Source organism: Lathyrus oleraceus, chromosome 3, assembly GCF_024323335.1.
Source record: "Lathyrus oleraceus cultivar Zhongwan6 chromosome 3, CAAS_Psat_ZW6_1.0, whole genome shotgun sequence".
NCBI lineage: Eukaryota > Viridiplantae > Streptophyta > Magnoliopsida > Fabales > Fabaceae > Lathyrus > Lathyrus oleraceus.
Genome location: NC_066581.1, coordinates 39,716,119 through 39,727,750, shown reverse-complemented (window position 1 = coordinate 39,727,750; position 11,632 = coordinate 39,716,119). Strand labels below are relative to the sequence as shown.

The 11,632-nt window shown below is 36.4% G+C and overlaps 1 protein-coding gene across 1 annotated transcript; it reads right to left on the bottom strand.

The window, feature by feature from the left end:
* Window positions 1–4,909: 4,909 nt before the first annotated feature.
* On the bottom strand, window positions 4,910–9,654 carry LOC127132356 (kinesin-like protein KIN-14S). Its single transcript, XM_051061299.1, has 12 exons — window positions 9,383–9,654; window positions 9,232–9,303; window positions 8,699–8,844; window positions 8,508–8,604; window positions 8,155–8,418; window positions 7,774–8,053; window positions 6,922–7,083; window positions 6,460–6,675; window positions 6,337–6,374; window positions 6,076–6,239; window positions 5,767–5,880; window positions 4,910–5,685 (listed from the first exon to the last, which is right to left on the bottom strand). Exons 1-12 carry the CDS (start codon window positions 9,387–9,389, stop codon window positions 5,020–5,022), a joined length of 2,226 nt encoding a protein of 741 aa, XP_050917256.1. The 5' UTR covers window positions 9,390–9,654; the 3' UTR covers window positions 4,910–5,019.
* Between the last annotated feature and the right edge of the window lie 1,978 nt (window positions 9,655–11,632).

Genomic DNA, 11,632 nt, shown 5'->3' with positions numbered 1-11,632 from the left:
TTTTCGCATGTCATTTCTTTTTACTACATTTCTAACTTATCAAGAGTTACATTTACTCCTTTTGAACATTTCAAAGACATTGCCAATTAAAACATCATACACCTAAGACTAAGTTCAGGATTTTATAGCCGGTCCTGCAAGTAACCCTCTCATAGGAAGGCTAGAGATTGTTAGCAAAGAAACAACCCCCTTCATATGGAGGCCAATATTCCTTCATTGCTAGCACTGAGAAGCTTTCGTTATAGACATTGATGACGGTAATGGCCTTATAAACATAAGATAGATGGTTGTAAGCATCATGGCGAGTATCTGTGCATGCCGCAATGACATGTGAGCAAGGAATACGGAAGGCCTGGAACATTCCACAGTCGCACCAACTTTTGTTTAGTCTGACATCATAGGATAAATTTGACCCCCCCTTATTGTGGTCCATTTTTTCCTGTACACTGAAAATTTGCCTATGACGGTCAAAGATTGTAACTGCGTGTGTGATAGCTTTGACAGTTTCCTCTTTCATCACTTTCATACAACATTCACTATATATTTGACTTGACATTAACACTACACTCCATCTTTCACCTTTGGTTGCGAAGGTAGATGCCAACCTAAAATAGGTTGTTTTGACTAATGTGGTTATTGGTAGATTTCCAATACCTTTGAATACTTCGTTCATGCATTCGACAAGGTTTGTTGTCACGTGGCCCCATCGAAAGCCTCTGTCAAATGCCCTTGTCCACTACTCTAATGGTATGTTATCCACCCACCTTCCTGCATCTTCATTAGACAATCTAATTTCGTCACGGTAATGTTGAAATGACGACTGAGTTAGAGTATACCCTGCATTCACCATTTTTTTGCGAAGGTTCTTGTCTTTGATTGCACGCATGAAGTTTTGTGCGATATGTATAATGCAGTAGACATGGGTAGAAGGAGGATTATGTCATCCGTTATCATGGTTATCATAATCACTCTCAATGACAGCATGTCTATATGAAATCAAACAAGATTGGCTTGTGGAGCGACATGTGTTCTGAGATGACTAAGGAAGAAACCCCAACCACCAGTGGTTTCACCTTCAACCAGAGCAAAGGAAATGGGAAAGACATTATTGTTGTCGTCTTGTACAACAATCATAAGCAAAGTGCCTTTGTATTTACCGTATAACCATGTTCCATCAATTTGAATAATAGATTTGCAGAATACAAAACCTTTGATGCATGGTTGAAACGCCCAAAAGAGGCGGCGAAAAAGTCTATTTCCAGCAACACAAGTTTCGTATGGCATAAATGCTGGCAATGTCTCCATAATTGCAACAGTTCCCAGTGCGTATGTTTTAAGTGCCCATACAAACTATGGCAATTCTTTGTATGAATCCTCTCAGTTGCCGAATATTTATTCAACAGTCTTTGTTCTTGCAATCCATGCTTTCTTGTAAGAGGGAGTATAATTATATCTTGTGACGATATGAGATATTATTATAATCACCTTCATTGATGGATCTTTGTTAACAAGCGGCAAAATGTCTTGACATATCAATTCAGCGCTTAATTTTCGGTGATCTTGTACAACATTAGTGGCAATGCAACTGTGAGGTGGATCTATAGAAGTTATCTCCCAAGAATCGCTTCTCTTCTTGTAAGACGCAGCCAACCAAAACTTGCAAAGGATGTTACGACATTCTATGACATACCTTCTGGAATTAGTGTGTTTCTTGGTGAAATCAGCAGAGTTATCCATGTGAATTTTTTTGATAGCTCGCACACATTCTTCTTTAGTGCGAAACTTGTCTCCCACTTTTAACTCACCCTCTGATCGTGGATATGGGTTATAAAAAACACTGTCATATGTTTCATCGTCATGCAAGTTCATGTTTTTCATATGTTGAGGCAGATTATATACATGACTTAGAGGTAATGGCGTTGGATGATCGTCATCTTCAATGTTGTTGTTCAACATATGATCGAACCGTGTCTCGATTTCTTCTTTTTCTTCATCAACGACATTGACTTCTGCTTCTGCTCCTAGGTCGGCTTCATCTGATTCTTCTGAATCAAATTCATCAGATTCAGCTTGGTTAGTTATCTAAGATTGTTGAGATGATATACTTTGTTGGAGATTAATATATAACTCAATAGAGTTGCAACCAGAATGTTCGTGACTAACATACATATATTCAACATCTTCATCCTCTCGCACCTTTAACAAACATATAAAGTAACTTATTTTGTTGTTTATTTTTCAGGATGTTTCTAGGTTTCGAACTCGTATCCACGAATTTGTTGCCATGGACACATTGATTCAACCTTATATCGAACTCACCAGTTTTAGACATGTAAGCAAAATCATGTCTTGATACTAAATTTATTCTTGCATTATGTGGAAGATGGCGTCCCGAGACACACACATTCTGATTTCCAATCGGCGAATGTACCGTGACATTAGAATATGTCTACATGTTATTGGGACTGCATATCGAGGGTAAGGCGGTAAATGGTAAAACCAACTATGCGAATTCAATTTGCATGAACCTCTTGGATACTGACTTGTTAGATGATAACTCGAGAGGTCAAGGTATACTCCTTTCACACCTTAAGGCATATTATAGTATCTTACAGTTAGATGAAAATTCTACTGAAGACGCTCGAATAATAAAAACTAGGTGTTATATTATGCTTTTAATTGGTTTATTTTTATTTTCCGAAGGTAGTGGTTCTAGTATGCATGTTATGTATTTACCTTTACTAAGACATGTAGATAGAATAAGAAGTTACAGTTGGGGGTCTGCTTGTTTGACTTATCTTTATATCTCTTCGTGTAAAAATGCACACAAAGACACATCTATATTTTCTGGATGTGCTATTTTGCTACAAGCATGGGGTTGGTTCAGACTACCGTCCCTAGCGCCCGTCAACCACAATCCGCTCACATTCCCGTACACACAAAAGTAAGTTTTTAACAATGAACTATATTTACTTACTTTATCGATTATTATCTCTAAATAATATATTTACTTTTATGGTGTAGATGGTCGGCACGTGATATGAGTTACAATAGATATCCTACACACTGTATTACCTAGTATCGTAATCTCTTGGATCACCTTAGACCAACAGATGTATTACCATTAACCTAATTAATTCGTAATAATTTGTTAATTTCTTCTAATAAATTTATAATCTAATATATATTCACATTTCAGTTCATTTGGCATCCATATCTAAACTTGGACCATGACCATGAAATCAACGAACAAGACATAGTCGTTTGGATTGCATGCACACTGATCATAAGATTCATCACTGTGGAGGTGCACCATAGTGATCGTATTAAATTGCAGTTCGATGTGCTTCAACACATCCCAGATCCCCCGACAAACCTCGGAGAATGACATATACGAAAATTTAACGACCAATGAAACTTTAACCCTTGACAAAGCTTCGCTAGACCTAAGTGTCGAAAATGGAAGCACTGACAAGACCATGTCTTAACTGACGTTGTGATGCCAACCGAAGAAAAACCAACTCGTAATTATATGGCTTGGTACAGATCGGTTGGATTTGAGTTCCTCGCCGAGGATGTGTACCTATACGACCCACGTCAGGTAACTTACACACAAGAAGGTTCAACATCTAACCCCTAACAACATTGTCAGACCGGTTACTCACAACCTCATATCCATCAAAATTTCCGATCCACAAACACACAAACCTACGACCCTAACATGCCAAACACCCAACCACAATACCAAGAACATACCCCGTATCACCACCAACAAATAGATCATCATTAAGACACCCAACATCGCTATGCACCCAACATATCACCCTACCATAGCCGCCTTAGCCAAAATACTCAACGATCATTTAACACCAATCGTCTCTCCTCCTATTATAGCCAAGAAGCCCAAGCATCACAAAACCAAAACATGCAACAACCATATGGCTACCAAACACCACAATAATCATTTCAACCTTTTCTCGACGCATCATTCACACCAATGTCACCCTTCAATCGTTCTAGTCGCCCTTCAATAACTCAAACACAACCCAACTACTCTGGCATGGTTCACGAACTCAACTATGGCGGTAGCGCTTCATTGCATACACATGACTACACAGATTTGTCTGAATATCTTAGGCAATCTCCTGCAGGTGGTGGTGATGTTCCTGGACCCTTAAATCCTCAAACACCTGGGATGAATCATCAACGTGGGTTAGGACCACACGTTTCGGTAGCTAAGGGATGTGGTACCAAAGGTCGGTTAGATCATCCCAATCAACGACATTAGTCTTTTTTGGTTATCGTATGTAAACACATATTAATATTAATATCAATTGATCTGATTTCGACTTTTATCTAAAATGTAAATTATTTTTCAAAAAAACTTACAACACACACATAGGTGCCAGACCAATTGACGCCTCCTTTATAACTTAACACACAGGCGCCAATTGGATTGACAACATTAGGTGCACTAACCAATGCAATTGGCACTACCTCTTTAACTTATAGAGCATACGTCAATCATCTGGCACCACCTCTTCAAAATGTAGTTTGGAAAATAATCTAAAATGTGGATTATTGAGATTTTTTTTGAAAAATTAGATTATTTTGGTCAAAAATTCACAATTTTTTATGTTTATTATGGTGATTTGTAATTATTGGGAAATTTATCCAAACATAAACAACAGAAACACATTTCACTGGTCACCATCATAAACATAAAAAATTGTCAAACACAAATATTATTATTAATTTTTAAAACCAGAACTCAAAATATAAGCACTTGATATCAAAATCTAAACCTGTTTTCATTCCCTTGTCAGGAGTATATATATATATATATATATATATATATATATATATATATATAAACATAAACCAGAACTCATAGTATAAGCACTTGATATAAAAAACTAAACTTGTTTTCATTCCTTTGTCAGGAATCAATTTAGTTCCAAATACAACAAGTGTACATTAAGTTGTTTGAGAAAACAAATATTTCCAAACACTACAAGATCATTGCATACGTGTGGTGGAAGGCCGCCAAGATGGCGCAAGTGATGATTTTCTGCTACTTTCCACGCCTCTACGCTTGAGAGGACTCCATACTACGGATTTGCGTTGCAATGCAATCATAGTTGGATTCCTAGCCATCATCTGCGAATCTGCTGCTTGTGTTGGACTGCCAGCAAACCTACTACTGCTACTCTTATTCAAATTTGGTGTTGTCTCGATTGTTGATGTTGTCATTGGAGTGAACAAGCTTGAATACCGAGCTTTCCTTTGGTTCCTTTTCATTGGTTGGTGATTGTTGCTTTCACTGGTGAATTGAGAAGTAGAGGCATGGGGTGAATTTGTTTCAGGATGCATTGTTGCCAGGGTAACTCGCCTCCTAGTCTGAAGCTGGTGAGCTGGTGGTTTCGCAGCAATGGAGACCCTTCTTGGCGCCATTGAAGTCATTCTGTCAATATTTTCCTTTCCTTGCAAGGAAGAGCTGCATGAGAAGGGCCTTCTCTCAGATGTTGGTCGTGGAGGCAAGGAATTATTAATTGCTCTCAGAGCAGGTCTTTCCAAAGGAATCAGTGATGTCCTCTTTATTGTTTTCTCAGCAGCAATTGACCGACCTTCTTGCTTTAATCTGGTTTTTCTCTCCTCTGCAATCTGGTTCTCTAGATTCCGAACCTTCAAAAATTCAACCACATATTAGATAAGATGAGTAGAGCAACAAGTGCATACAAATATGATTATCATAACTTGTTATACCTTGTCTTGAAAATGTCGGCACATAATTTCTCTTGTGGCTAGTTTCATTTGAGCGGTTTCCAAGTTATCTTGTAATTTCCTAACCTCCTTCTCTTCGTGTTTGGACTTTTCAGCCTGTTTGTGACAAAGATTCAGTTAAGGAATAAAAAATCAATTACAACAACAAAAAGTTTTATCCCACTAAGTGAGGTCAGCTACATGGATAACCTTTCGCCTAACGAGAACGACTAATAAGCTCATCTTATCCCACTAAGTAAAGTTATTTATATTCCCTTCACTAAAAAAGAATATAGGTAAACTCTAGCATACCATTTGCTTGTACTTCAAGATTTCAGTGAGGTCTACTTGCTTGCGGGCTGGGCCACTCTCAATTCCTCGAACACGTGTGGCAAAATTCAGTGAACAAAGCGTCTCTGTTAAGTCTACTGAACTAGGACTTATTTGAACAAACATAAGAGTTTTGCAATCACCTCCTGCATTTTGATCCAAGATCAACATCTATACATCATCATAATTAAAAAAGATAGAATGCACGCATCAAAGGAGCATAGTGCTAAAGTGAATATTCACCTAATGAGCTCTGAAGTATATGAGTGAGCTTAGAGTTCCTGTCTCAAAAAAAAAAATGCAAATTGTAATGAGAGAAAGTTATTATGTAATAATGATGCTAAGGATGCGATCAAAGAGAATTACCTGTAAGGTATGTGGCCTGATTTGGAGGCAAGGGCTGCAATAACATCGCCGAGTGCTGATAAAGATTTATTTATGAACTGAGATTCCTTCAGCCTTTCTCCTTCAGCTTCAGTTTTCCCTACGCGCTCACTGCCAGCCAAGTCTACTAGCCAAAGGTGACTTTTTGTTCTCTGACCATTGATTAAATTCTCCCCTACGACGGTTACCCGCACCAAACTGCAAGTAAACCTCTGTCATTCACAACGTACAATAATATACAAGTATATCTGCATCGGTGGCTAACCTACTAATTTCATCATAATTCTATTTTGTAATAGTTTAATATGTTAACAGATAAAGAGTTTTGTCTCCGACAGCTATTCAAACAAAAATTCGGCCAGTGATATATGATTCAAAATTTCAAGCCTAGAAAATTAAAAAGTACATTTACAAATCAGTTCATTTGAATGAGTCAAGACATACCAATGAGAACGACTGCTAAGCTCATTAGCACTTGTTGAACCAACTGATCTGACTCTGTTTCCAGACTTCAAAATTTCCCAAACGCCATCTGCTCCATAAACACGAGTTTCAACAAGTCCTGGTACTTCTTGGCTTCCATCTGCAGCTTGCTTTACCTCCAACCTATATTTCATCATTAGTAAAAGTGACAAATAGACCTCCAAGTCATTAGGGTGTACCGTAAGAGATAGGCTCAAATCTCAACAGATAACTAACTCTGAGAGATATTACTGTAAAATTACTAACTACTGTTAATTATAGTTGGTTAAATAGGGAGAGCGACTAGTTTAAGAAAGACCTGGTTCTCTTGAATATCCCAAGGTATTATTCTTTTTGTAGAGTACATTCTATCTACTCTTGGTACTGCACCCACATTTTTAATTTGAATCAATCAAATCATGACTCACAAGCCTTACTCTATGTTTTCTACTTCAGTAATATCACTTGATAAGATAATCAAAAATCAAAATTTCATGCTTTATTATATAGATAAAATCAAAATTTCATGCTTTATTAAATAGATAAATGGAGGGAGGATAACATTGATATCATAACATTGAGTATAATGGGTTTAACAAGCATATGTAAATCCAACTACGCCTTCAAATAAAACAAGGTGCAGAGATAACTAATTAAAAGCATTACATGTCCTTCTTTGAAATATTAACTTTCTTCAAAAGCTATAATTATTTTTACTTGCAAGCAATATATGTCTCTAGCACTTTCCAATTTTCAGTATTAGCATCACATAAAACAGTGCAAGCTAAGTTTGTGAAGATAAACTATATAATAGTTAAAGTAGAACAAACTCACTTCTTAGTGGTTTCAGAAGAATTTCCCGCCAAGAGATCTTTGATCTTTTCATTGTAAACCTCCAACATACTAACAAGCAATTCATATTTTATCGTGCCTTGTCTCTCTTCAGAAATCCGAAACAATTCCTCGAGGGTTCTATAGTTAACTCCCCGATGGTCTGGTGTTCCCTCCATGGTGAAGGTCTTACCCGTACCAGTTTGCCCATATGCAAAAATGCACACATTGAACCCATCTAATACTGATCCAATGATAGGTTTTGTTTGTGCAAAAACAGCATCTGCATAATTAAAAAACACACACAAATAAGCATTAGATATAACACGAAACAATATTTTCAATGAAAAATTAACCACCAAAAAATTCTAACTTCTCATGTACCTTGACTATCTTCGGGTTTGAATACATAGTCAAATTTAAATTGCTTTTTAGAAGAATCGGAGCATATAACTTGAAGCTCTTCTTCAGCAGTTGAGTCAAACTTGACAACAGATGCTGATCCATTAGCAATTTCGTTTTCATTTAATGGTCGGCATCTACAGAAAACTCTGATATTTCCCTTGAGTTCAATCACCTCATTGTTAAGCCGCCTACGCTCAAATGACTCATCTATGTACTTTCTTTTCAAAAGCTCATATTCAGCACCTAGTCACAAACCGAAAAACATCCTAGTAAAAAATTAATCATAGAAAACTATAGATAATATCAACTTTAGGCATATGTTAGAGCCTTACCCAGAAGCTGAATAGACTTTAAAACACCAAGATCAGCAAAGGACTCAAATGTGAGTTTCACTTGATTACGAAGGGAAACATGTTCTTTCTTCAAATCCTGAAACATACATAACAGCCACAAGCCAAAACATTAACAAAAGTAATAAGAGAAGAATTATGATACAGCAGATAAACCAACATTCACAATCTACCTGAGCTTTGGTACTTAGGTCAAGAATTTTCTTCAATATTGGTAGAGTATGAACCTCGCAAGAAGAATTTTCATAAGGAGAAGTTTCATGGACTACACTGGACATAGTTTTCTCATCCATACTATCAGAGGTTTCATTCAATTGTTCTGTTGAATTATCCCATGACATACAGAGATTACACCAAACAAACAAAATTAATAAAAATCTATTCTCAAAATTACACAATTACAGAGAAATTACACAGAAATTACACAAAAAATACAGAAATTACACAAACAAGACAAAAATGTTCGGCGAGAATCAATATTTTACTTTCTTTTTTATGACTATTATTGCATCAGTTAACACAAATCTTATTCCCAAATGATTTTCTTAGTTTAATCCTAAAAATTGAATATCTAAAAAAAAAAAAAAAAAAAAAGAACAAAACAACATTAAATGATCGACACATATACGAATTTCTTTAATTAGACGAATAAAAGAACTAGAAATGAAAGTAAATTATGATAATAAATCAAAGAAGAAGTGAAAACCTGTTGAGGAATTCAAATTGCAGTTAATAACAAAGCGATTGAACTTTTCAGTAAGCATATCAATTAGTTTATCTGCAAAAGACGAACGCGATTAGTTAAATTAGGTCAAAAAGGAAAACGAAATGATGATAAGGAAAGAGCGAGAGAGTACCTTCCATGGCTTGGAGAAAGTCGATCTTGAATACGAAAGAAAATTCAGAGAGGATTCACACAGTACTTGTTCGAGCTAGATGAGAGATCTAAAGAGAAAGCAGAAAAAAGAGATTGGAGCTAGTTGGAGAGATAGGAATCGAAAGAAAGAACGAAAGAGAGTTTGATTTGGTTAATTGTGACGGTTGTTGATAGGGAAAGGGTTTTGAATTTTGGAATCGGACAAGAATTGCAACGGCTAATTCTATTTCGTTATTGGTTTTCTTGTTTTGTTTATTTTTCTTTTAGAAAGAAGAATTTAAATTATTCTCAAATAAAATTAGTATTAAGGTTAATACCAATTTATCTCTACATATAGACGATTTTTGTTTTTGAAGATAACACCTAGAGATATCAGAAGTGAGAATGTTGACATGAGTAACAATAAATCCTGTGAAAAACATGATCGTCTGTCAGTGGAAGGTTTTCTGCGTTCGATTAATCTACGTAGAGTTAATCGGTCCCTAAGAAAGCTCCGAAAGGGCTGACATCCGATGGGTACACGAAAGTGACGAAGTTGCTTTGACTACAGAACCAACCATGCATGTTTGTTGGAGTGAATTGGATGATCGCGCCGAGGGCTGCCCCCTCTTCCCCTCACTCTCATTTCCCTAAGATTAACCTTGAGTCAGCTTTATCCATAAAAAATTGTGATTATAACTTTGGCACACGAAGACTGGCTCATTTAGACCTTTAAGTGAAATGTCACACTCTAGTTACCTATGTAACCTGCTCAGTGGCAATGTTATTTTATTTTTTAATATATTTAAATTACAGTTGTGCCCACTAATGGCATGTCACTGTTCACTCAATATTTTTATTTTTTTGTGGATTTAAATAATTAGAATTGGATTTAAATAATTAGAATAGAAAAAGTTTGAGAAACTCCATTGAAGATCAAACGTGGGAAGAAGAACAATAAGTTGGGTTTCAAAAACTCCATTGAAGCTCGATTCAGCGATGAATCTAGCGGAAATATATCCGAACACATCACACGCTCAAACATACAAAAGAGTCGTCATCGAACTTTATTTATTTCCGAAGGAAAAGAAAAACATCGATAAAATTCGAGGGAAAGAGATATGTTGGGTAAGGAAGTCGGTTATGCAAGAGGAAGCTATTATCACCCCTTACATCCATAGTACTCCATAAGACCATTTTGATTGTTCTTGCTTGAATGGGCGTTCTATCTAAAGATTTACTCACAAAATAATAGGGGAAAAGGAAAAGAATAGATAAAGGGCTCGGTGAGGATTAGGGTCATCATGCCCACGTATCCTTAAAGTGCAATAAGGAATTCAGAGCTCTGTAGTTCATGGAACTAGTGATGAAAGATAAAAAGAAGTTGTGATAAAGGTATGGTTTGAACCAAAGGATAATATGATTTGAACTTCAAAAAGGGAAGAAATCTGAACCCAAGAGTAAAACTGGTATGAACCAACAGGTGATGGGCCTAAGGCATGGTATCACTGTATTGGAATAACTGAAAACAAAGGAATTAAGTGTTTGATTTTACAACACAAACAGTTCTTGGTTCACAAGCTGACACAAGATGGAGCTCAAATGGATAATGTATTTGGCTCAAAGGTAGATTATATCACATGAAGTGAATGAAGGTAGAATATGAATGCATCATGGAGATGAATGGAATGATAAAGAAAAGTAACCAAATTCAAAGAATTGAGGATTTGGTAAAAGTGATTGAAGAGGTATAATTTGAAACTAAAGGTAAGGGTATATTGGAATACATAAGTAATGAAATTTGCAACCCAAGAGTAAAGGTTGCACAACTAAGATGTGGAGGGACAAAGGCATACCCAATGTATTGTCATGATAAAAAAGAATGAATTAAGTACTTGGCATCAAGGCAAACATCTCTTAGAACAAAGGTGGACAAGTATCCTAAAAGGGTATTTATGGGATTCTAAATAAAACTGCATTTGGTTTCAAAGAAACAGTATGTCACTGGGGTGAGTGGTAATGATTGGAGGCAGGTAATGGTTCATGAAAGATATGAACGGTTCCCTAAGGCGGAAGACGAAATAATTAGGATTATGCTCGCCAAGGATTCGCACCCTCATGCCTACATATTCTCATTGAGCAATGAGAAAGTCAGAGCATTCGTAGTTCGTGAAACCACAAAAACAAAGGAAAGATAAGGGAGTGTTTGTCTAAGCAACTAGGACTAATAAGACAAACACAACTTCAAGAG

What these genes read in the sequence shown, in the direction of transcription:
- LOC127132356 (XM_051061299.1), bottom strand. An exon ending in ACCTAAGTACCAAAGCTCAG is followed by an intron (nt 8,605 to 8,698) that starts GTAGATTGTGAA and finishes TGTATGTTTCAG; the next exon opens with GATTTGAAGAAAGAACATGT. An exon ending in GCCGACATTTTCAAGACAAG is followed by an intron (nt 5,686 to 5,766) that starts GTATAACAAGTT and finishes GAATTTTTGAAG; the next exon opens with GTTCGGAATCTAGAGAACCA.